Source organism: Haliotis cracherodii, unplaced genomic scaffold, assembly GCF_022045235.1.
Source record: "Haliotis cracherodii isolate W230 unplaced genomic scaffold, xgHalCrac1.p SCAF_42, whole genome shotgun sequence".
Classification (NCBI taxonomy): domain Eukaryota; kingdom Metazoa; phylum Mollusca; class Gastropoda; order Lepetellida; family Haliotidae; genus Haliotis; species Haliotis cracherodii.
Genome location: NW_027266300.1, coordinates 1,260,868 through 1,288,276, shown reverse-complemented (window position 1 = coordinate 1,288,276; position 27,409 = coordinate 1,260,868). Strand labels below are relative to the sequence as shown.

At 46.7% G+C, this 27,409-nt stretch overlaps 1 protein-coding gene across 1 annotated transcript; it reads left to right on the top strand.

Moving 5' to 3' along the window:
• The first annotated feature begins 854 nt into the window (after positions 1-854).
• LOC139441652 (HHIP-like protein 1) lies at positions 855-27,409 on the top strand. Its single transcript, XM_071222457.1, has 10 exons — positions 855-972; positions 8,705-9,779; positions 13,259-13,344; positions 16,837-17,015; positions 20,842-20,985; positions 21,433-21,562; positions 21,861-22,000; positions 22,091-22,172; positions 25,161-25,225; positions 25,803-27,409. The coding sequence occupies exons 2-10, from the start codon at positions 8,784-8,786 to the stop codon at positions 25,964-25,966; spliced, it is 1,986 nt and encodes a 661-aa protein (XP_071078558.1). The 5' UTR covers positions 855-972; positions 8,705-8,783; the 3' UTR covers positions 25,967-27,409.

Here is a 27,409-nt window from a genome sequence, read left to right as displayed (position 1 = left end):
CACGTGCATGCACGTGTGTGTGTGTGCAGGGAATCGAACCCTGGACCTTCCGCTCTCCGGGCATACGCTCTACCGCTAGACCACAGAGGCGGTCCTTTTCTCTAAAGAAATATAAACATATTTATAGTAATGAAGAATATCACTCTCCTTGTAAACTTTGTTTGTTTGTTAATTGTTGTTTAACGCCGCACTCAGCAATATTCCAGCTACATGACGGCGGTATGTAAATAATCGAATTGAAACCGGACAATCAAGCGATTGATATCATGAGCATCGATCCACGCAATAGGGTTACGATGACATGCATCAACCAAGTCAGCGGGCCTGACCACCCGATCCCGTTTGTCGCCTCTTACGACAAGCATAGTCGTCTTTTACAGCAAACATTGTTTGCTGAAGACCTACATGTATTCTGCCCTGGATCTTCACGGGTCACTTGTTAACTGATAACTGTTAACAACAACCTCACTTGCCGTGGAGGGTGAAGCATCGACGAATGAACTGCAATAACGTGTCTTGTCAATATACGTTCACACAAATCTGTTACAACATTTTATGTACCCTGCTTTTCTGAACAATAAGCAAGTGACCCCCCCCCCAAAAAAAAATCAACAAAAAACAACAACAACAACAAAAAACAAAACAAACAAAACAAACAAAACCAGAAAAAAAACAATTAAATAAAAACTTCCCATCCCCTTCAAAAATAGTTGAAACCCATAAAAATATCAAAATAAAGAATTATTAAATCTCGTCTCGGCGATCAACACGAATAGATTCGATCCCATGAGCGTACATTACAAATAACGAAAACCGCATTGATAACAGAGTTCGCTCCCTTGTTAAATGTACTCGATGAGGTTGTTGACAACGGATGAGAGGAAGGGAGAACCTGCCGAGATTGTTTGTTTTGTAACACGCATCTAGGCCGCGAGCCGGGTGATGAGGTCCATCTGACAGCGTCTGAAACAGGTGAGTGTCAACATGTAGATGTAGGCGAATGATCAGAGTCACACGATGGGGACAATACTCAGTAGATACTGATGGTGGCTTTCTACGACTTCGGTGCAGTACATTATCCACAGTATTCGCTGTCAGGCTAACGCTCTGCAAAGTGATCGGCGGAGAGCTGAACAGCGGTATGGCTGGATGGTGTGTGGAATGTACCAGTGTCTTTGATGTCTATAATTAGAAATCATTTCCTGAAACAATTACTCATGTTAATAGCTGGTGAAAACTGTGGCTGCCACTACTTATGTAATAATACAATGTCTCTGAAAAAAATATTGTCAGTGTACAAACAACTGGTATATTTAGATCTAGATATAGACACATATTTTGTTTATTTCACAAGATACGTTGAGATTAAATCATTCGTCTTCTCCAGTGCATGATTTGTAATAAGGTTTTCATCTTCGGACAGCCGTGCATGTCCTTCAAAATAATTAGGCCTATACACTATGACTAGACATGTGTTGTGTTGTGTTGTGTTGTGTTGTGTGAAGAGTTGACCCAGCCTGTACGACATATCGCAACCAAACAGTCGCAGTTTATACAGAACACATGTTTCACATTGTTAAGCTCATATTTGCCGAGACAGAATTGTACTGAGTCATGCTATGACCCGTACATGTGGAAAGTCGTCTCGCTTCATTGACACTTTCTCAATACTCTAAGTCTTGTCAATAGGCTTGACCATGACAGAAGCGTTCAACCGATCTCGCCGTCGGGTCTATTGTGTATACTTGCCTAGACGCTCTAAACCTGCGAAACAAGTAGTTGTTTAAAAATAGATACGATACTAACACCATTACGAGCATGTGAGTGAGTATGGTTTTACGCCGCTTTTAGCGAATACTCCACCAATATCACGGCGTGGGACACCAGAAGTCATCGACCGCTTTAACTACAGAGCCGCTCCACATAACAAGAATGTTTTTTCAGTCCTGCGCGTGTTTGGCGCATGAATATTAATTATACGTATGGTACTATCTGCTACTGTCAACATCGCAGCGAACTGCAAATCTGGTCAAGAGACTGATGGGAATAGTTCAACTATATATTGATCACTATTTAAACACTGAACATATATTGATCACTTTAAAACTGAAATCTCATATTGCCGAAGGAATGAAAGGCAAGACGATGCAAGTGCTGACCATGTGCTCGGACCGTCTGACCTGATTAACAGAGTTTTATATAATTTTAGTAAGTTAACTATATCGATCTATATCTTCACTTTGTAGTTAATACAAATCCGCAGCTTGACTGTTATTACCACGACAAACAGCATGTCATGTATTGGTCAGCTGCTTATGATTAGAGTTGGACAATGGCCGGTTGGCCACTGAAGCGTGACATTGTGATGAGGTGCGGGACACCGACACACAAGATGTGTCACATGGGGGGGGGGGGGGGGGGCAGTAATTGCAAAGGACAGCTCGTCAGATCGAATTTTAGGATAATATCTGAAGCTATGTTGTCATATGTTGTAAGTTGAACGAGGAAATAGCTAATCGTGGTTTTGTCTCTGCATGTGGTTGGGAACTTTCACCTTCAGCAGGTGCTGGCGTCGTTAGCTGGAAGTGGCACCACATGTACCACATAACACACGTGACTTGCAACCGCGACCAAGGAGTGTTATGTTTGGAGGCAATTACATAAGAAACCAATGTGAGGGCAGCGTGATGATATACACATCTGGTAAAGGGTGTCTTAGAGACCGGTATATTGTCTCTGTGTTTCTTGACTGAGGCACCGCCGTCATATAGCTGGGATATTGCTGAGTGCGGCGTTAACCAACAAACCAACCAACCAACCAACTTGACTGAGGCTGGCACCATTTATCACAGAATCAGTGCCGAAGTTAGCGTCAGCTGTGAGTAGCGTTTAATCAGGAGTACAAGTACTGAGACAAGTAGCCCCTCCGATATGGGATCCTCTTCGTATGCCTCAAATCAGGCGACCCAGCGTGAGGTGACGCCATGTTTGATGTTTCGCTAAAACTTTATGGCGTGCCATCGATACCCCGCATCAGAGACTTTATGGTGTCTGTCCGCATCTATGACGCCAGATGCGCGTCATGCCTTACAATTTATGACGCCATTAGCGCTAGATGTCCCGCTGTCCAGAAGATTGCTCGGCAAACCCAGTTTCTCTTCACACTCAGTCCCACCCAAAGATGACTCGGCGAAGTCCCTCTGTTTCCATCTACGAAACCCCAATTTGTCCCGTATGTCCTGGCATATGAATACTTGCCAAACGACTATTCTCTCAGAACGTATTATCAAACATGACTCGTCATACCTCCAATGTTTTCCCCGTATGTTTTCTCAACGATTGATAGGCTAACCTCGATCCTTTTCGTATCTTTTGTCAACGATTATTGGGATAACTAAATTCTTTCCCTATGTAGTCCCAACGATTGCTCCAAGATTCCCAAAGATTACCCGACAAGCTCAGTTTCTTTTATCTGGCAGGCAACGTCGTCGGGGCAGGGTTAGACAGGGTCCCCCGCGCCCTGGAACAGATTCAGTGGGTAAACTGGGGACCCTCACACACTCCAGATTATATTTATATTTAACAAAACAATCTCCCCCTCAGGTGTAGCAGCCTACAGTCATCCCATTCATAGCTGTAGCAGCCTACATTCATCCCATTCACATCTGTAGCAGTCTACACTCATCCCATTCACAGCTGTAGCAGCCTACAGTCATCCCATTCACAGCTGTAGCAGCCTACATTCATCCCATTCACAGCTGTAGCAGTCTACACTCATCCCATTCACATCTGTAGCAGCCTACAGTCATCCCATTCATAGCTGTAGCAGCCTACATTCATCACATTCACATCTGTAGCAGTCTACACTCATCCCATTCACAGCTGTAGCAGCCTACACTCATCCCATTCACAGCTGTAGCGGCCAACACTCATCCCATTCACAGCTGTAGCGGCCAACACTCATCCCATTCACAGTTGTAGAGGCCAACACTCATCCCATTCACAGCTGTAGCAGCCTACACCCATCCCATTCACAGCTCTGGCAGCCTTCACCCATTCACAGCTGTAGCGGCCAACACTCATCCCATTCACAGCTGTAGCGGCCAACCCTCATCCCATTCACAGCTGTAGCGGCCAACACTCATCCCATTCACAGCTGTAGCGGCCAACACTCATCCCATTCACAGCTTTAGCGGCCAACACTCATCCCATTCACAGCTTTAGCGGCCAACACTCATCCCATTCACAGCTGTAGCAGCCTACACCCATCCCATTCACAGCTGTAGCGGCCAACACTCATCCCATTCACAACTGTAGTAGCCTTCACTCATTCACAGCTGTAGCAGCCTACACTCATCCTATTCACAGCTGGAGCAGCCTACACTCATCCCATTCACAGCTGTAGTTAAGGCGTGTGTGTTCCTAATACTCGAAGGTTTCCTTTTGAAATGAATCTCACTGACAGACCTTACTGTGTGCGGACATGGAAGATTCGCCGTACGCTGTCAGTGACTGCAGCCATATCGTCAACAATGTATCACCTGGTTAACGCAGACACCGCTCCACCGGGGCAGTGTCACGCCAGCATACAGCGTTGTCGCGCTGTTACTGGTCGCATGGTACACATAGTGATGACAGTGGCTGTTGTTGACAGCAGTGTTCTAGGCGTAATGTTTGAAGGAGCAGGGCTCGTTTGAGTTACAAGATTGTGTTTATGTCGGTGTTTTTCACAATCTCATTAAACTCAAATCTTCCACTCCGATATAATAATGTCTCTCTATGTAAAGACACCACCTATCCGAGCGGATCAGTATACATTCAATTTGTATTTGCAGCTTCCTGGGGAGTATACACGTGTGCTACTATAATTAAGACATCATGTTATTATAAGGGTAACGCTATTTTTCAGGGCATTATCATTTGCAGAAGCCAGAGGTCTTGCATTTAACGACCCGACGAAGGAGGACAGTGGAAAAGACCGAGGGCTTCTGCAAATGATAATGCCCTGAAAAATAGCGTTACTGTTGTTATAGCCAAAATGGATGGAATTTGTTATCAAATAAAAAGAAACAATATCGGTTTCACGTCATTGCACACCATGATAAGTCTCGTTTTTATACGTATTGCACACCATACGTCACGTTATTGCACACCATGATAGTCACATTATTGCACACCGTGATACGTCACGTTATTGTACACCATACGTCACGTTATTGCACACCGTGATACGTCACGTTATTGTACACCATACGTCACGTTATTGCACACCATGATAGTCACATTATTGCACGCCATGGTACGTCACGTTATTGCACAATGATACGTCACGTTATTGCACACCATGATACGTCACGTTATTGCACACCATGATACGTCACGTTATTGCACACCATGATACGTCACGTTATTGCACACCATGATACGTCACGTTATTGCACACCATGATACGTCACGTTATTGCACACCATGATACGTCTTGTCATTGCACACCATGATACGTCACGTTATTGCACACCATAAACGTCACGTTATTGCACACCACGATACGTCATTGCATACCATGATAAGTCAAGTTATTAGACACACTAATGCACAGTGTGCTACATAGAACTGTAAACTAATAGCTTTAATCAAATGCACATGTTTCGTGTGGCTTGTTTTTTTATTACTTCCATAAAACATTTACTTCGAGACGAATACTCGGTGGAAATACATTTTGTCATTTTGATGAGGCTATAGTATTTAAAGTATTTACGTACATACTTTTTATAATGAATATAAATGTAAACTGTAGCATTACACGTACATCTGGATTGTTCAGCCCGCACTCCCCGACCACTCCCTGGCGCAATCTGTCCACACAATGTCCACCCGATCTGCCGGTGTCTGCCCCCCTTGTAAAACACACAGTGACCCGCTTTGTTGAGATAAGTACTAATTACAGCCCAGATTGTGGGGGGCGGGGACACCAACTGATGCCGACACTGATGCATGTTGGGTAATGTAGGTACCACCATTGATGTAACTCATGTTTCACGGGACAGAATGTCACAACGCCCCTAGTTGTGAAGTTTGTAGATGGCCGGTGTCTTCATGTTTTCTGTGGTGGAGAAGAGCTACGACCGTGGGGGAGTAAGTGGGTTAAGGGTGAGTGAGTGAGTCAGTGGGTGTCTCGGGCGAGCGGGCGAGTGAGTGAGTGTGTGTGTGAGTGAGTTTTGAAGATGTTTTGGTATGTTGAGACCGTGCTCTTCCCGTCTTTGAAAGGCATTTAGAAGTGATACACCGAACGAAGAGAATTTATGGATGTCAGCTTCTTATATTTTGAGGAACACAACGTTTCGGAGTAGATGCTTACTCCTCCATCAGGTGATGGAGTAAACATATACTCCGAAACATGCGCCGTAGGCTGCAAACACTGACCACGCGAAGTGGACACTGTGTCCTTTACTCTTGACTAGACTATTTACATGGACCCCAGACAACGTGTCGGTGTTAACTATCATATAACAAACACTGTTCTGGATCAAGTGAGCGAGCGATTGAGTAAGGGACGTTTTACGCCGCTTTTAACCATATTTCAGTAATATTACGACAGGGGACACCAGAAATACTCGTCACCCATGTGTAATTTCAACGGTTTTACAATTAGGCTACCCCTCCGTCCCATGGTCCGACATGGCGTGAGCAGAAAGCATGTACACCTACGTGATAATATATAACCACGTACTTCACCTTTGTGTTCTTTATTGTCATTAAGAATTGAGCCCCTCGAGAACCCGGTTAAGAACTGATCTTCAGCAACCCATGCTTGTCGTAAGTGGCATCATGCGTGGGTTGCTGAAGATAGGGTCTGGTGGTCAGGCTCGCTGACAAAGCATGTCATCGTACCCCAATTACGTATATCGATGCTCATAATGTCAATCAGTGATCCAGACTCGATTATTTACAGACCGCCGTCAAATAGTTGGAATATTGCTGAGTACGGCTTTAAACCGTTTTGTTCCATGTTGTTTAACGCCGCACTCAGCAATATTCCACCTATATGACGGCGGTCTGTAAATAATCGAGCCTGGACCAGACAATCCAGTGATTAACGCAATTGGGATACGATGACGTGCATCAACAAAGTCAGCGAGCCTGACCATCCGATCCCGTTAGTCGCCACATACTACAAGCACAGTCGCCTTTCACACAAGCATGGGTTGCTGAAGACCTATTCTACACAGATCTTAACGGGTCCGGCTTTAAACAACAAACAAACAAGACTATATATGACACTGATATGATACACTGAAATATTTGGACAAAATCGACGTCCAAACAAACACATCTATTTTGAGCATTTCTTGGCGAAGAAAGACCAAATCAAAACACCTGTACGTGTCTGCATTGTGTGGGCGTCATTATTGCGAGAAAATGTTTGGTAAATTGCGAAATGCCCGGATGCACCGACGTTTATGAGATAGGCATGTCGCGGCCATCTTGCGAGCACGTTGGCCTGACGTGAGGTTTAAGTTATTTTTTTTAATTTACTGCTGACACAACACATTCTCCTGTACATATGTGGGTATATATTTGTACGTTTCTGCATGACATTGACGGTTGTAAGTTACGAGTTTCCTCCGATGGCTGAATGTAGCGAGGTCCGTGGTAGGGGAGGTACGTGATGCGTGCAGCTGGTAGTGATCACATGAGGGACATTGTCGCGAAGTGGGCAAATCAAAATCACAAATCTCGAACTAACGGGATCTCAAGAAGATTCCCTTGTCGCCATGGTTACTTCCACACAAACTTGGATTCGCATTAATTGTGTTAGGGATAACAATCGACATGTTTTGAGATAATAATCTGCAATGCCCTTCGCCTTTGATTAAATGTCTTCGTGGAATACTAATTGTTATACACGCTAATTTATTACCTACTGTCCGGTACTCGATATGTCGGAAACCCATTCTACCGATACGCCGCTTTCTGGACGTTTATTGGAATCACGAGGGTCGGTAGCCATAGACAGTACTAGACGCTTGTTCTTGTGTTCCAGACGAGGGTCGGTAGCCATAGACAGTACTAGACGCTTGTTCTTGTGTTCCAGACCGCCTCTGTGGTCTAGAGGTAGAGCGTCCGCCCGGAGAGCGGAAGGTCCGGGGTTCGATCCCCGGCCGCGTCATACCAAAAGACGTTAAAAAATGGTACTTGTTGTTACCCTGTCTGGCGCTCGGCTTTAAGGGGCTAAAACAAGGACTGGTCAGCATACTGTGTCTGAGTGGGGTATTCATGTTAAACTGCGGTATGGTATCTCAGTGGACTAGCATTATAAATCGGCATCAGTTCGGATAAGTGCAAGCAGACACACACACACGTGCATGCACGTCGCTATATAAGTTCAATAATCTTGGACGCGACGTTAAAACCCAATTTCGATTTCTTGTGTTCCATTTCCACACTGTTTGCAATAGTTATACAAGCGATCTGAACTAACAGGCTATGTATAATTAGACACACGAGTTAACGGTACTGAATGTACTTAATGACCCTTTGAGCATCCGCTCTTTGGATCAATGTGTTCTCCTAATTCATCCTGGAAGTTTGACAGGAGGTAATGTGCCAGAGAGAGTGTGTTAGTGGAGTGCGGGTCATGTAGAGTAAGACAGATCTTAAAAAAGAAATAGCTGTGTTGTATTCCCCATCTGATCTGTTGCAGGGGAAGCGGCAGCGTGCCTCGCACCGAGACCCACGTGGTGTGTTACTCGACACGAGCACAGCTCACTGACTCCACGAACATGGCCGGGATGAAGAACACAGTACATCTGCTCACCATCCTCATCACGTGTCTCATCACAGTGTCCCCTCACCCCCAGTGCCTGGACTACCGACCCCCCTTCCAGGCCCAGGGGACCAACAACTTCTGCGCCCAGTACACTGACTTCGGGTGCTGTACGGAGGCAGACCACGACGCCTTGCGGCAACGCCGGGACGACATACAAAGCCGGCTGGGTGACCGATGGAGCGTGTGCGGACACTACGTGGACGACTTGCTGTGTCAGTACTGTTCCCCCTACGCTGCCCACATCTACGACGCCGAGGCTACCCAGAATCCCCGGCAGTTCCCCGGCCTGTGCCGACCTTACTGCAACACCTTCTACGACACGTGCAGAGACGTTGTTCAATATTTAGACCCCGAACTAGCGAGGATGCCGTCCTTCGCTTCTCGACAGGGGTTCTGCCAGGCGGTAGCCATACCGTCTGACGTGGACTACTGCTACCCCGACCTCCTGACAAATCCCCTGTTCACTGATCAGATCACCAACACCCAGGTTAACACGGAGGGTTGTCTGTGTCTGGAGGAACAGCTCCACAGCATGAGGAACCCCATCGTCGCACGACATGCCGGGGACAGATCGGGGAGGCTGTTTGTTGGAGAGCAACTGGGATATGTCCATATATACTTTCCAGGAAACAAGACAGGACTACAAACTCCTTTCCTGAACATCACGAAAAAGGTCAAGGTCAGTGCTCGGCGAGGGGATGAAAGAGGATTTTTTTCAATTGCATTCCATCCGAACTACGCCGACAACGGCAGATTCTTCGTGTACTACTCGACACATCTTCAGGACAACGACAACTTGGACGTCTACGGTGGCGACATTCCTATTGACCATAAGATCCGCATCAGCGAGATCCACGTGTCACAGGACGATCCTAACAGAGCTGACCTTGACACCGAGAGAATTCTTTTGGAGGTCATGGAGCCTTACTGGAACCACAACGGAGGCGAGGTAAGTGTGTCAATATAACCGTAGTCGGCACAACGGAGGCGAGGTAAGTGTGTCAATATAACCGTAGTCGGCACAGCGGAGGCGAGGTAAGTGTGTCAATGTAACCGTAGTCTGCACAACGAAGGTGGGGTAAGTGTGTCAATATAACCGTAGTCGGCACAACGGAGGCGAGGTAAGTGTGTCAATATAACCGTAGTCGGCACAACGAAGGTGGGGTAAGTGTGTCAATATAACCGTAGTCGGCACAACGAAGGTGGGGTAAGTGTGTCAATATAACCGTAGTCGGCACAACGAAGGTGGGGTAAGTGTGTCAATATAACCGTAGTCTGCACAACGAAGGTGGGGTAAGTGTGTCAATATAACCGTAGTCGGCACAACGAATACCAAGCAGGAATATTTCCATCTTCCCGAGGCAAGAGCGTAAACTAACAATAAACGTCCAGTTTCGACTCTTGCCGAACTTACTGAGTTAATTATTGGCTGGACTAACGAGTGTATGCGTTATCAAATCAAAACTATACAAAACGAACTAGACATCCGGTTCGTAAACAACGTGGATTTCAACGTTCAGATTTCGGTCGACTGAAGGATTTACAAAGCATGTGTACCGCCTGGGCGTCGACAGATATTATGCTAATCTTTTCATCTTTTTAATCAAGGTGTTCCATTGAGTTGATGCACAGCGCGGGGTAAGGCCCGTTTATTACAATATGGATCTCGATTATCAATCAGATCTTCTTGACTGGGCGCCGCCATTTTCAATGAGAGATGGAATCTGATTAGTCAATAGGAGGGACATAGAGGGGACATAACTCGTAATAGCCACTGGTGGCGCTACAAGCGAGCTTAGAAATTCCAGACTAGTTCGGCAGGGACTTTGTATTGGCGTATTCCTTACACACCTGTGGGAGAGAACCCTGTTTGAGATAACTGGTATTAAACACACGCATGAGATCGAATTCCTGGAGTCTTATTGAATGTTCTTTGATCGTATCTAGCTTGCAGTATCAACATCGCGTAAATGAGCCACAGATATGGCGGAACCTTTTCTGTGGAGGGGCACACTAGGTCTGAGTAGTACTCCATAAGGTCGATGACGTCACTCGTGGCCGTTGGATTATGTATTCATGTGCCACTGCAATCACGACACTAGTGCGATCTGAGAGTGTGTAAGAAACAGTTTACTGCATTGTGCCTGTCTTATAACATTTATCTGACCCGTGAAGATCCGGGGAAGAATAGATCTTCAGCAACCCATGCTTGCCGTAAAATGCGACAATGCTTGTCGTAAGAGGCGACGAACGGGATCGGATGGTCAGGCTCGCTGGCTTGGTTGATGCATGTCATCGTATGTATTCCAATTGCGTGGATCGATGCTTATGATGTCAATCACTGGATTGTCTGGTCCAGACTCGATTATTTATAGACCGTCGTCATATAGCTGCAATTTTGTTGAGTGCTCTGTTAAGCAACAAACAAACAATCTAACATTTATCTTATAACTTCTCAGATATCTTCTGAACCAAGTCGGAAGATTATGGTATCTGACAACCGTCCATGTAGTAATCCCCATGTCTGCATGTAGTGCCACCTGGAAGCATGAAGGGGACGTATGGCTGTGTTTAACGTCACGTATGTCCAGGTATATGACGGCGGCCTGTAACCGCTCGAGTCCGGACCAGACAAACCAGGGATTGATACTATGCCGTCTTGATACGATGCCACACAATCAGTCAAATCACCGAGGATGACCATCCAATGTCTTGAGCAGCCCCTTAGTTTCACCTTACCAAGGAGGCGTGTCCACTAGCCCATATCACCATTGCCATTTCAAGCCAACTTTTCTGTGCTGAAGTTTGAGAGACTATCGCACATATTTATAGAACGTTTCACAAAAACAACACCCTTTATCCTACCCTGCTACCTGTAAATTTTCAGAATTTTCAGAAAACAACAAGATTTTCAGGAACAGTAGATCTAAACTCCGCGAGGTTGGTCTCCATTTGAAGAATTGCCAAACGTGGTCGCCGCTAAAAGTAAGCTAAGACCAATATTTTCGAAGAAATTCAAAGTTTTCAATCAACTCGCCAACGCATTTTTATATATGTGAGTGCAAACTTAATTGTCATGTAACTTAAACGATTGAACGCTTATCGCAGTAACTGAGATGCAGTGCTATTTATAGACGATCCCCTGCTGGGTGTTTCATGTCGCCGCCATGTCCAGTGTTACTTGATACTGTGTAAGAGCAAAATGCGACAGTAATATCTATCTTTTCAGTAGTGATCTGTCATTTTCTTTGTCTGTCAGGTATGAAATTCCAAATCTTTCGTTATCTAATCTAGCAGGTCGTCTGCTATGGAAGTCGTCTCTGTTAAGCTGTTCGAAATTAGAAATGATCTGATTGGATATCGCATTGGGTATATCAAGGGACACAACTCGTGTTCGATCGAACCAAGAAACGGTAGGCTTTAAATGGCGAAGGTAGAACCTTTGATATTGGCTTGTGGACAGTCTTGCCTCGGGACGATACTTCAGTTTCGGAGGTCGTATTCTATCTCTACGTTCTAATGTGACCGTGATCAACACAGCGAGAGGCCAAACTGATAGAACATGAAACATGATAGGAACTGCGATAACAGCTTTTACATTTAACATCGAGGGAGGAGTCCTAACATCGAGGAAGCCGGGGCTCAGTTACTGGAGATACCCCGCTATAACGCTCTATAGTCTACTGTCAACAACACTGCAGGGTGAAGCGACTTTTTCTACATTAACTGAGGGACAAAAGAAAGTATACCTCAGTTGATTTTATCATATGTTAACTTTGATCTTCAATTGAAAGTATCTTAAGTTAGCGATATTAAATCCAAAACATCAGCTGTACTGGCGCTTTTTTAGCATTAATTCTCTACAGGGTTTGACTTTTTTAAATATATGTTTTGATTTAAAACATTAATTTCGCATAATACACAACTGCTGATGGGTATTTTTGACATCGTATCTTTTAAAATTAATTTGTTTCTTTTATCGGCACAAATGTACGACATTTCAAACATGGTAGGGGTCATGTGGTTGCAAATTCATTTCTTACCCCAGTATTGACTGAAACAATATAGTTTACTCACAATTACCCACACACAGATTACTCCATACAAACTGTTGCAGTGTGATGGTTAAATAGACATAATCAAATTTTACAACAGTTCTTTCAAGTTTGAATGACATACGATACAAACTCGGTATACTTTCTTTTGCCCCTCAGTGTATGTTCTGGAAGCAAGGGTACAGGAAAATGTGTGTACACCACGTGAGGCTGAGTGTCAAGTTGTTATAAGTGTCCTCTTGCTATAGATAAAGGACCACTCCAGTCACGTGACGACATGAAGGATTTCACGGTCCTCACAGCACGCCATTTTGAACTTGTCCTGACCAAGCCGTACCACGTGACCGTCATCGTCTCCCTTTGTCTTCCACAGCTGCTGTTCGGAGATGACCACTACCTGTACCTGTTTGTCGGGGACGGCGGGGCAGCGGCCGACCCTCACGGCTTCGCCCAGAACAAGTAATTATGATCACCGACCTTATTGTTCGAGCATTCATTCATCCATACAGGTGTTCATCCATCTCTCGCTCTTTGCTCTCATTCCCGCACAGACCGCCTCCGTGGTGTCGTGGAGAGAGTGAGTGAGTATGGTTTTACGCCGCTTTTAGCAATATTCCAGCAATATCATGGCGGGGGACACCAGAAATGGGCTTCACACATTGTACCCATGTCGGGATTCGAACCCGGGTCTTCGGCTTGACGAGCGAACCCTTTAACCACTGGGCTACCCGACCGCCCCTCGTGGACAGAGCTTTCAGGCAGGAGAGTGGAAGGTCAGTGGTTCGCTCCCCTGGCCGCGTCATGGGTAAAGAGGTTAAACTATGGTCCTAAGGTACTGTAGGATAGACTAGAAAATATTTTTCACTCGTTAAAACAAGATAGAATGTTTCTCAGACTGTTTCTATTGAATACTCGAGTAAGTACTCATCTGCCTTCCTGTCCAATGCGGGAAGTCTGAAACGGACTATAGAAATATGCACGTACGACTGCGTCATAATAATAGAAAAACTAATAATAAGAAGAAGAATATAGCTGTCTTCATAAAACACCTAAACAAGTCAGAGATGATTCTAGATGTGCATCTCAGAAAAGAACAAAATGACGCTGCATTTGTTTTGTCAACGCTGCCCCAATGCCTGCATTGCCATAGCCATGGTACCCGGCGGAGTCTGTATTAGAAATGTATAAGTTCTGGCTAAAGAAATCATCTGTTGAACAACAAATTCCTCCTGATTGAAAAAAAACAACCCCTGCAATACTCATCCCGTTTCATACCTTTTAAGTATTTATCATTTTCCCAAACAAATATGACGCGGTAATAATTTAATTGCTACCATCGTCAACACATATCACAACATGGTACCATAACAGCAATATTTTGGAAATCCCCAATTCAGGTGACATTTGCATCTGTGAAAATGCACGGGCCGGTGTGAGGTCATCACCTCGGGACAGGTGTTAAGTCAGTACCTCAGACCGTTTCATACTTACATGACAACACTCGAATATTTTCTGTTTGTCATCATTTTAACTGTAAATTAAAGTACCTTTTTGGCTAATCACAGTGACAGTTAGGATGGGTAACATTCCTTATTTGCGGAATGCTTGTTTTCACTTATAAGTATTATCACAGATGCGGCCATCTTCCTTATTTAATCATGACGAAACTTCGTGATTATGTTTCAAGTGGTGAGGTTGGTTGGTTTGATGTTTATCGCCGCACTCAGCAATAGATAATCGAGTCCTGACCAGACAATCCAGTGATTGCCATCAAGAGCATAGATCCACGCAATTGGGATCGATGACATACATCAACCAAATCAGCGAGCCTGACCACCCGATCCCGTTAGTCGCCTCTTGCGACAAGCATAGTCGCCTTTTACAGCAAGCTTGGGATTTTGGAGACCTTTTCTACCTCGGATCCTCACGGGTCAAGTGGTGAGGACAAAAGTAGATTTGCGTTCGCTCGGCACGCTGACGCTCTGGTTGGTTTCCCCACATGGTGTGAGGCCCTATCTGGTGTCCCCGTCGTGATGTTGCTGGATTGTTGCTGAAGGCGACGTACAACACAAGTGTGGCAGTTTAACATCACAATGAGACAAAACGATAGTGTCAACTCTTATTCAGAACAAGTCATAACTGCCTGATTAACTTCGCCTGTGTGTAACTATGGCGGTGTTACAGTGGGTAGTCTCCATATGTTGGGACTGTATCACTGATATGTTATCTAAACGTTATGGAAATCATCAACACTTGGGATCATGATCAGGCGACGATCTCTTCATCCACACAGGCCTGGGCTGTGTATGTTTCAGCATTCTGTAGAACAAAGTAATGTGTATAGTTGCATTTACATGACAATTCCCCTGCATTTGCATTGCTTGTTCAATTCAGATATCCGTGTGTTTGTGATGTTAACAGACTGTGGTGACAATGCTAACAGCCAACGTGTGAAGCATCTGCTGTGCTGTGGGCTACAATTTCAGCCTGTCATCCAGCCGATCATCCCGAACGCAAACTCACGCCCATAACCGCATTTAATGCGCCCCCTTATTAAACGGATTCATTCCTCTTGACGATGAAATTGCGAAAAATAATTGTATGGGGCATGAAATATAATTCTTTGTCTTGAGCTACACATTGAGTGAGCGGGCGTTGTGTGACGTCATTGTCATTACCATGGCAGCCATGTTACGGCAGCTTGTACACGTCACTGTAAACCAGTGGCTATGCGCATGAGCAGCGTGCATACCACACTGGGACACGTGCAATCACGTGACATCGCCTGACTAACCGATTTAATTGGGCTCCTGCAACAAGGAGTAATATGGACCTAATCATGATCTCTGGGAGCGTAGTTGTGAAGGTGAGGGGGCGCTGGGATATATCTCCTGATCCTAGAGTAGCTATTCAGGTCGTAGTGGTATTATTCAGGTCGTAGTGTCATTATTCAGGGTCCAGGTGTTACTGCTCAGGTCGTAGTGTCATTATTCGGGTCCAGGTGCTATTATTCAGGTCCTAGTGTCATTTGTCAGGTCCAGGTGTTATTAATCAGATCCAGGTGTGATTATTAAAGTCCAGGTGTAACTGTTGAGGCCATAGTGGCATTATTCAGGCCCAGGTGTAATTATTTAGGTTCGGGTGTAACTGCTGAGGCCGTAGTGGCATTATTCAGGTCCGGGTGTGATTATTAAGGTCCAGGTGTATCTGCTGAGGCCGTTGAGGCATTATTCAGGTCCGGGTGTGATTATTAAGGTCCAGGTGTAACTTCTGAGGCCGTAGTGGCATTATGAAGGTCCGGGTGGGATTATTAAGGTCCAGGTGTAACTTCTGAGGCCGTTGTGGCATATTCAGGCCCGGGTGGGATTATTAAGGTCCAGGTGTAACTGCTGAGGCTGTCGTGTTTTTTTAGGTCCATGTGTTATTATTCGGGCCCGGGTGTGTTATTCAGGTCAAAGTGTTACTCTCCAGGTTCTGGTGTGTCAGTACTCAGCCCTAGTGTGACATGGAACTATTCCGCTAGTGTGTCTGGCTCCTGTCAGTGATTGACATGCTTTACATTACGTCAGGTGTGTGAGGGTTAGGAAATGCGTAAGAGATCCTTAAATTCCCCTCAATATAATCCCCTTATATACAACCTACCAAACCACTGGGAAGTTTCAGAAGGTGCCCTCACCTGTCCATCGGCACCAGAACATCAAAGAAGTTTCCAAACCATACTATCACTGTCCGCGGTATACCGAACCGGAAGTTTACACACCACACTAGCATCTAAATATAGCAACTTCCTGACGACTGATCACTGCCCAAACACACTGCAATCAGTGTCTACCGAATCTGAACAGAAACAATGTGACATTGTTAAAATCAGCGCCAAACATTAAAATACACTGCCATATAACAATGTATGCATCTATGTGGATCAGTGATGTATTGCGTCTGTTACTGCAGGTCGGTCCACCTCGGGAAGATACTACGCCTTGATGTGGACACGCCCAATCCCAGCTTGCCCTACTCCATTCCCCCCGACAACCCCTTCATCGACGACCCGGAAGCCCGCCCGGAGATCTACGCTTACGGCGTTCGGAACATCTGGAGATGCGGCAAGGACAGGGGCGACCGACAGACTGGTAGGGCACTGGACTGTGCTTGTGTAGCTCCTCCCTTGCTGACCTTTGTACACATGTAGCTGTTACCACATAGCAAGATTTCATGTAGCTCCTCCTCCTTACAGCAATACAAACACATACTTCATGTAGCCCCTCCCCTTGTTGACCTTTGTACATATGTAGCTATTCCCATACAGCACTGCTTCATGTAGCCCCTCCCCTTGTTGACTTTTGTACATATGTAGCTATTCCCATACAGCACTACTTCATGTAACTCCTCCCCTTGTTGACTTTTGTACATATGTAGCTATTCCCATACATCACTGCTTCATGTAATTCCTCCCCTTGTATACCTTTGTACACATGTAGCTGTTCCCATACAGCACTACTTCATGTAGCTCCTCCCCTTGTTGACTTTTGTACACATGTAGCTGTTCCCATACAGCACTACTTCATGTAGCCCCTCCCCTTGTTGACCTTTGTACACATGTAGCTATTCCCATACAGCACTACTTCATGTAGCTCCTCCCCTTGTTGACCTTTGTACATATGTAGCTATTCCCATACAGCACTACTTCATGTAGCTCCTCCCCTTCTTGACCTTTGTACACATGTAGCTGTTCCCATACAGCACTACTTCATGTAGCTCCTCCCCTTGTTAACCTTTGTACACATGTAGCTGTTCCCATACAGCACTGCATCATGTAGCTCCTCCCCTTGTTGACCTTTGTACACATGTAGCTGTTCCCATACAGCACTACTTCATGTAGCTCCTCCCCTTGTTGACTTTTGTACCCATGTAGCTGTTCCCATACATCACTGCATCATGTAGCTCCTCCCCCTGTTGACCTTGTTCACATAGAGCTGTTCCCATACGGCACTACTTCATGTAGCCCCTCCCCTTGTTGACCTTTGTACATATGTAGCTATTCCCATACAGCACTGCTTCATGTAGCTCCTCCCCTTGTTTATCTTTGTACACATGTAGCTGTACCCATACAGCACTACTTCATGTAGCTCCTCCCCTTCTTGATCTGTGTACACATGTAGCTGTTCCCATACGGCACTACTTCATGTAGCTCCTCCCCTTGTTGATCTTTGTACACATGTAGCTGTTCCAACACATCACTGCATCATGTAGCCCCTCCCCTTGTTGACCTTTGTACATATGTAGCTATTCCCATATAGCACTACTTCATGTAGCTCCTCCCCCTGTTGACCTTGTTCACATAGAGCTGTTCCCATACAGCACTGCATCATGTAGCTCCTCCCCTTGTTGACCTTTGTACATATGTAGCTATTCCCATACAGCACTGCTTCATGTAGCTCCTCCCCTTGTTGACCTTTGTACACAAGTAGCTGTTCCCATACATCACTGCATCATGTAGCCCCTCCCCTTGTTGACCTTTGTACACATGTAGCTTTTCCCATACAGCACTACTTCATGTAGCTCCTCCCCTTGATGACCTTTGTACACATGTAGCTGTTCCCATACAGCACTGCATCATGTAGCCCCTCCCCTTGATGACCTTTGTACACATGTAGCTGTTCCCATACAGCACTACTTCATGTAGCTCCTCCCCTTGTTGACCTTTGTACCCATGTAGCTTTTCCCATATATCACTGCTTCATGTAGCTCCTCCCCTTGTTGACTTTTGTACACATGTAGCTGTTCCCATACAGCACTCCTTCATGTAGCCCCTCCCCTTGTTGACCTTTGTACACATGTAGCTGTTCCCATACAGCACTGCTTCATTTAGCTCCTCCCCTTGTATACCTTTGTACACATGTAGCTGTTCCCATACAGCACTACTTCATGTAGCTCTTCCCCTTGTTGACCTTTTTTCACATGTAGCTGTTCCCATACAGCACTACTTCATGTAGCTCCTCCCCTTGTTGACCTTTGTACACATGGAGCTGTTCCCATACAGCACTACTTCATGTAGCTCCTCCCCTTGTTGACCTTGTTCACATGTAGCTGTTCCCATACATCACTGCATCATGTAGCCCCTCCCCTTGTTGACCTTTGTACACATGTAGCTGTTCCCATACAGCACTGCATCATGTAGCCCCTCCCCTTGTTGACCTTTGTACACATGTAGCTGTTCCCATACATCACTACTTCATGTAGCTCCTCCCCTTGTTGACCTTTGTACACATGTAGCTGTTCCCATACAGCACTACTTCATGTAGCTCCTCCCCTTGTTGACCTTTGTACCCATGTAGCTTTTCCCATATATCACTGCTTCATGTAGCTCCTCCCCTTGTTGACTTTTGTACACATGTAGCTGTTCCCATGTAGCCTCACCCCTTACAGCACCACATACACACACTTCATGTAGCTCCTCCCCTTATAGCACTACATACACACACTTCATGTAGCTCCTCCCCTTATAGCACTACATACACACACTTCATGTAGCTCCTCCCCTTATAGCACTACATACACACACTTCATGTAGCTCCTCCCCTTATAGCACTACATACACACACTTCATGTAGCTCCTCCCCTTATAGCACTACATACACACACTTCATGTAGCTCCTCCCCTTATAGCACTACATACACACACTTCATGTAGCTCCTCCCCTTATAGCACTACATACACACACTTCATGTAGCTCCTCCCGTTACAGCACTACATACACACACTTCATGTAGCTCCTCCCCTTATAGCACTACATACACACACTTCATGTAGCTCCTCCCCTTATAGCACTACATACACACACTTCATGTAGCTCCTCCCCTTATAGCACTACATACACACACTTCATGTAGCTCCTCCCGTTACAGCACTACATACACATACTTCATGTAGCTCCTCCCCTTACAGCACTACATACACACACTTCATGTAGCTCCTCCCCTTATAGCACTACATACACACACTTCATGTAGCTCCTCCCCTTATAGCACTACATACACACACTTCATGTAGTTCCTCCCGTTACAGCACTACATACACACACTTCATGTAGCTCCTCCCCTTACAGCACTACATACACACACTTCATGTAGCTCCTCCCCTTACAGCACTACATACACACACTTCATGTAGCTCCTCCCCTTATAGCACTACATACACACACTTCATGTAGCTCCTCCCCTTACAGCACTACATACACACACTTCATGTAGCTCCTCCCCTTACAGCACTACATACACACACTTCATGTAGCTCCTCCCCTTATAGCACTATATACACACACTTCATGTAGCTCCTCCCCTTATAGCACTACATACACACACTTCATGTAGCTCCTCCCGTTACAGCACTACATACACACACTTCATGTAGCTCCTCCCCTTACAGGACTACAAAAACACACTTTATGTAGCTCCTCCCCTTACAGCACTACATACATGTAGCCCCTCCTCTTAAAGACCGTCTCTGTGGTCTCGTCATACCAAAAGATGTTAAAAGATGGTACTTGTTGTTACCCTGTCTGGCGCTGGGCATTAAGTGGCTAAAACAAGGACTGGTCAGCTTGGAGTAAGTATGCTGTGTCTGAGTTGGGTATTCATGTTAAACTGCGGCATGGTATCTCAGTGGGCTAACATTATAAACTGTCTTCAGTCCAGTACAAGCAGCCACACATACATACATACACACATACACAGGTGCATGCACGTCGCCATATAAGTGCAATAACGTTGGAGGTGATGTTAATCATATTTCACCTCACCTCACCTCACCTCACCTCACCTCACCTCACCTCACCTCACTTCACCTCACCTCACCTCACCTCACCTCACCTCACCTCACCTCACCTCACCTCACCTCACCTCACCACACCTTACAGCACTATATACACAAACTTCATGTAGCCCCTCCCCTTGCAGGTGAGGGCAGAGGTCGGATTGTGTGCGGAGACGTTGGCCAATCAGCGTGGGAAGAGATAGATCTGGTGAAAAAGGGAGCTAACTACGGATGGAATGCGAGAGAAGGATTCCAGTGTTTTAATGAAGAAACGTGCGGAAACATAGGTAAAACATACAATGCTCTAATATGAAGCAGGATGCCGTTGGACATAGGAATCTTACTCTTTCGACCCCAGACATGGAATAGTCGACTTTGTTTTGTTATCGCGTGTGAGTGATTATCGCGTAAACAATTTGTAAGCTCTTTTTTTTATGATATGCATCATGGTCTATTCAAAACAGCACTTCATGGACACATTACGTAATAATGTGCGAACATGTGTGTTGAAGGTTAGAGGTCATGGGTCACGGGCCCCAGCAGTCCTAAACCTCTGAGTCTGGGAGTAACTCACTAGTTTTGGATCTACGTGAAATGTATTCAGAGCTTCGTGTACCCGGCACAGATCAGTTATCCCTTCTAATGCTGTATTCACTCGTGTGTTCGTCCGTCGGGAACTGTATTCACTCATGTGTTCGTCCGTCGGGAAGAATCATTGATGTCCAATCTTTCAGGTCCAGAAGAGTTGCCGATCTTTGCCTACCCCCATCGAGTGGGCAAGTCTGTGACGGGCGGGGTCTTCTACCGCGGATGTGAGAGCCCCAACCTCAACGGCATGTACTTCTACGCCGACTACATGTTCGGGTAGGTGGTGTTGTCCGCTGGGTTACTACTGCAATATCATTGGGGATGTGTACAAGACCCCTTTATGTGGACTGACGATACAGCGTTAATGGTCCTCAATACCTGGAAATAGCAGTCACGCTGAATGCGTTCCGTACTTGATGGCAACACTGACGGTTTCAGGCTTTCATACATTCATCACTGTTTTTTGCAAGACAATTGGTTATGCAAGGAGCAAGCTGCACTGTAACTGATGCATAATTTGCATGAGGGTCACCTGCAGAAAAAAATTACATTCCTGCGTTGTTTTATCAAATAGGCAGATGTACGCTCTGACGAAGAATGAATCCGGCGAATGGCACAACAAAGAAATATTCATGTGCGAGGCTGACGTCTGTCTCAACGGTTTGATTGGTCACTACGAGCGTTACGTCATTTCCTTTGGCGAGGATGAAGAAGGTGAGAACATCGCTGTTTGGTCAATAATGAAAAAAAATCATTTAAATCAAACTATGAAGTATCGTCAATATCAACGTGTTCGTATTTCAGGAGAGGTTTATTTACTCTCGACTGGAACCGAGTCTGCGACTGGAAGGGGTGGCAAGGTGTACAAGCTGATAGACCCGTCACGGTAAGGTGTGCTGGAAGGGTGGGGAGGTGTACAAGCTGATAAACCCGTCACGGTAAGGTGTGCTGGAAGGGTGGGGAGGTGTACAAGCTGATAGACCTGTCACGGTAAGGAGTGCTGGGAGGGTTACAAGCTAATAGACCCGTCACGGTAAGGAGTGCTGGGAGGGTGGGGAGGTGTACAAGCTGATAGACCCGTCACGGTAAGGAGTGCTGGGAGGGTTACAAGCTAATAGACCCGTCACGGTAAGGAGTGCTGGAAGGGTTACAAGCTGATAGACCCGTCATGGTAAGGAGTGCTGGGAGGGTTACAAGCTGATAGACCCGTCACGGTAAGGAGTGCTGGGAGGGTTACAAGCTGATAGACCCGTCACGGTAAGGAGTGCTGGGAGGGTTCCAAGCTAATAGACCCGTCACGGTAAGGAGTGCTGGGAGGGTTACAAGCTAATAGACCCGTCACGGTAAGGAGGGCTGGGAGGGTTACAAGCTAATAGACCCGTCACGGTAAGAAGTGCAGGGAGGGTGGGGAGGGTTACAAGCTGATAGACCCGTCACGGTAAGGAGGGCTGGGAGGGTGGGGAGGTGTACAAGCTGATAGACCCGTCACGGTAAGGAGTGCTGGAAGGGTGGGGAGGGTTACAAGCTGATAGACCCGTCACGGTAAGGAGGGCTGGGAGGGTTACAAGCTAATAGACCCGTCACGGTAAGGAGTGCAGGGAGGGTGGGGAGGGTTACAAGCTGATAGACCCGTCACGGTAAGGAGGGCTGGGAGGGTTACAAGCTAATAGACCCGTCACGGTAAGGAGTGCTGGGAGGGTGGGGAGGGTTACAAGCTGATAGACCCGTCAAGGTAAGGAGTGCTGGGAGGGTGGGGAGGGTTACAAGCTGATAGACCCGCCAAGGTAAGGAGTGCTGGGAGGGTGGGGAGGGTTACAAGCTGATAGACCCGTCACGGTAAGGAGTGCTGGGAGGGTTACAAGCTAATAGACTCCTCACGGTAAGGAGTGCAGGGAGGGTGGGGAGGGTTACAAGCTGATAGACCCGTCAAGGTAAGGAGTGCTGGGAGGGTGGGGAGGGTTACAAGCTGATAGACCCGTCAAGGTAAGGAGTGCTGGGAGGATGGGAAGGGTTACAAGCTGATAGACCCGTCAAGGTAAGGAGTGCTGGGAGGGTGGGGAGGGTTACAAGCTGATAGACCCGTCAAGGTAAGGAGTGCTGGGAGGGTGGGGAGGGTTACAAGCTAATAGACCCGTCACGGTAAGGAGTGCTGGGAGGGTGGGGAGGGTTACAAGCTGATAGACCCGTCACGGTAAGGAGTGCTGGGAGGGTGGGGAGGGTTACAAGCTAATAGACCCGTCACGGTAAGGAGTGCTGGGAGGGTGGGGAGGGTTACAAGCTGATAGACCCGTCACGGTAAGGAGTGCTGGGAGGGTGGGGAGGGTTACAAGCTGATAGACCCGTCACGGTAAGGAGTGCTGGGAGGGTGGGGAGGGTTACAAGCTAATAGACCCGTCACGGTAAGGAGTGCTGGGAGGGTGGGGAGGGTTACAAGCTGATAGACCCGTCACGGTAAGGAGTGCTGGGAGGGTGGGGAGGGTTACAAGCTAATAGACCCGTCACGGTAAGGAGTGCTGGGAGGGTGGGGAAGGTTACAAGCTGATATACCCGTCACGGTAAGGAGTGCTGGGAGGGTTACAAGCTGATAGACCCGGCACGGTAAGGAGTGCTGGAAGGGTGGGGAGGTACAAATTGATAGACCCATCATGGTAAGGAGGGGGGTGGATGGGTTACAAGCTGATAGAACCGTCACGGTAAGGAGGGTGGGGAGGGTTACAAGCTGATAGACCTGGCACGGTAAGGAGTGCAGGGAGGGTGGGGAGTGTTACAAGCTGATAGACCCGACACGGTAAGGGGTGCAGGGAGGGTGGGGAGGGTTACAAGCTGATAGACCTGGCACGGTAAGGAGTGCAGGGAGGGTGGGGAGTGTTACAAGCTGATAGACCCGACACGGTAAGAAGTGCTGGGAGGGTGGGGAGGGTTACAAGCTGATGGACCCATCACGGTAAGGGGTGCAGGGAGGGTAGGGAGTGTTACAAGCTGATAGACCCGGCACGGTAAGGAGTGCAGGGAGGGTGGGGAGGGTTACAAGCTGATAGACCTGGCACGGTAAGGAGTGCAGGGAGGGTAGGGAGTGTTACAAGCTGATAGACCCGACACGGTAAGGGGTGCAGGGAGGGTGGGGAGGGTTACAAGCTGATAGACCCGGCACGGTAAGGGGTGCTGGGAGGGTGGGGAGGTGTACAAGCTGATAGACCTGGCACGGTAAGGAGTGCTGGGAGGGTGGGGAGGGTTACAAGCTGATAGACCTGGCACGGTAAGGGGTGCTGGGAGGGTGGGGAGGGTTACAAGCTGATAGACCCGGCACGGTAAGGAGTGCTGGGAGGGTGGGGAGGGTTACAAGCTGATAGACCCGTCACGGTAAGGAGTGCTGGGAGGGTGGGTAGGGTTACAAGCTGATAGACCCGGCACGGTAAGGAGTGCAGGGAGGGTGGGGAGGGTTACAAGCTGATAGACCCGGCACGGTAAGGGGTGCAGGGAGGGTGGGGAGGGTTACAAGCTGATAGACCCGGCACGGTAAGGAGTGCTGGGAGGGTGGGGAGGTGTACAAGCTGATAGACCTGGTACGGTAAGGGGTGCAGGGAGGGTGGGGAGGTACAAGCCGATAGACCCGTCACGGTAAGGAGTGCTGGGAGGGTGGTGAGGTGTACAAGCTGATAGACCCGGCACGGTAAGGGGTGCAGGGAGGGTGGTGAGGTGTACAAGCTGATAGACCTGGTACGGTAAGGGATGCTGGGAGGGTGGGGAGGTGTACAAGTTGAGATGGTAAGGAGGGCTGCAAGGACTGAAGGAGTGCAGAAGATGAGCTGAGTTTCCTGTGTTTCTCCATGTACTGCACAGTGGATACATGTTACTGTCGTCTACGTTCTTCCAGACGCGGCAACCCCAGTGAGTGCCAGCACGCCGGCCAAGGAGCACGCATTAACAACCCGGGGAATAGTGAGTAGAGTCACAGGAATGTCCTTGCTATCAAACACGCCCCTCTACATATGCCTTCTACCTTTTCTCCTTGCTGTCAACCACACCCTCTATATTTGCTCCTACCTCCTTTCCTTGCCATGAAACACCCTTCTCTGTATCATACAACCAGGCGTGAAATGCCATCTCAAACCCCACTCCCATCTGTCATGTAGTATTTCAATGAAGTAAAAGGAAGTGATATTGTAGTGTCTCTACCGCTGAACTGTCACAGCTGACACATAGTTTTGGGAGTTACCTCCCTTGGTTCAAGAAAAATAGTAGCGGGAACCACATGGTATGTGTAATCAAGACGAACAATAAAGGAACTAGAGCTTGCATAGGCTTGTAGTTATTCTACAACTTGGTACCTAACAGATATGTAATTGGTAAGCTGGGCAGATGTCTTAATAATGTTCATGACACTTTAGGCTTGCCTGACTGTTTTACAAACATGTCCAGTCTTATGACATCACTTTCATGAGACGAGCTGCAGTACCTCGTCACTCTCTGCGTATGTTCCAGCAGCAAGCACCAAGTGCTATTTTCAATGTTTCAGGTCGTTACACGACGCGCTACACATCGAACAACCCCGGTCTCCAGCCGGCAGGGGGCGCTTCCTCCCCAGCACCGAACCAGGCTCCGTCCATCCACGGGGTCAACATCCGTACATGCGCAATGGCTACTACAGTGATGTGTGTTTTAATGTCGCTCAGGCACTGAATGTGTCTGTAACCTGACGTCATTTCGACGTCACAGAGATATTCTTTCCGTATTCGACATCAATACCATTATACCACTCTGAAACATTAGTTATATGTGTGACGACACTTTGACTTTACTGACATGTCAGGCAGTAGCATACATTCGTTGTCATGACAACAGGGATCCATTTTGTATCGCACAAACAGTAGGGATTATTCTGTTACGACTGGGGCTGCGTTACACAGTTGGGGCTATTCATGTTTGTCGACTCGCCCTTATCGTGTCTTCCTGCCATCGGTTCAGATGGTACTGTTAGACTAGTTGTGACACTGGCCGGCGCAAGCCGGAAATAGCATCAAATCTGCTGATGCGGCGTAAAAAAATGTATTCATTTTTGACTGACACATGACGCTGACTGTCAACGAGTGAGAAAGCAGATAACCCAGGAGAGTTTACCTGTCACGAGGACGGTTGTCTGTGAATGATGAAGTCTGACCCTAAGCTGTATGACATACCTTATCATAGACATATCTTTGTCTGTGGGCACGTGAGGTTGTGCGGGGATTCCATAGTTTTCGGGTCCTTGAAATCCAGTGATGGAGGAATATGAAAATATCACGCATGTAATAAATTTAGGGCCCGTTCCTCAAAATACTGCTTCCCTAACAGCCAGTAATCAAAAGTTTCGTTTCACTCTAATCACGATGTGTTGTATGTTTTTATATGAAAGTGTCACAGCCAATGGATGGCTACAACATGGTGAATTACGCTACAACGCCACCAGCACCTGTTTGACTGCAGCTACAACTTGAACCTGCGGAGATCTGATAGGGTGGCAGACTAAGACATTTATGAATGAATGATAATTACTGTAGAAATATGAAGTTGTCAAACGATATTATTGCACATGATTTTTAAGAGTACAATTTAACTGTCACAATATCATAGATTATGGGATTTCGAACTGGTTTATTTCAAGGGCGGATCCAGCATTTTTGAAGGGAGGGGTCTAAAATATGAAAATCCTCTCTCAGTCCTCTCTACTGCCTACAACATACTACGTTTGTTTTTTCCCACTCTCTGGATCCGCCTATGTATTTTGTATTTTCTAAACGGTCAGCTGCACCGAAAACTTTTGAACATGGAAGAGATGCCAGTTGTTGGCATCTAGCCCGATATCAGATACTTGTAAATACGGGTATACGTCCGAAAACCCTGCTCAAGTCTTGTGCTCAACGAGTGTGTGTACGCCAGTGTGTGTACGCCAGTGTGTGTACGCCAGTGCTTATTGTGGTGTTTGTGGCCAGGTATTGTGTGTAAGCGTCACCTGCTTGACTTGTTCGGCAACAATCGACAATCGACACCATGTCTGCCTTATGAACAATTCTTGTTTATGTGTCTTTGTTGTCAACCGTGGGATCATTTAAACATATTTTGTATGTCAATAAATAGTTTGGTGAA

Excerpts from the sequence above, each read along its gene's own strand:
- LOC139441652 (XM_071222457.1), top strand. The coding sequence starts at position 8,784 with ATGGCCGGGATGAAGAACACAGTACATCTGCTCACCATCCTCATCACG. Across the intron at positions 20,986-21,432 it reads AGAAACGTGCGGAAACATAG|GTCCAGAAGAGTTGCCGATC; the intron begins GTAAAACATACA and ends CCAATCTTTCAG. Across the intron at positions 22,001-22,090 it reads CTTTGGCGAGGATGAAGAAG|GAGAGGTTTATTTACTCTCG; the intron begins GTGAGAACATCG and ends TTCGTATTTCAG.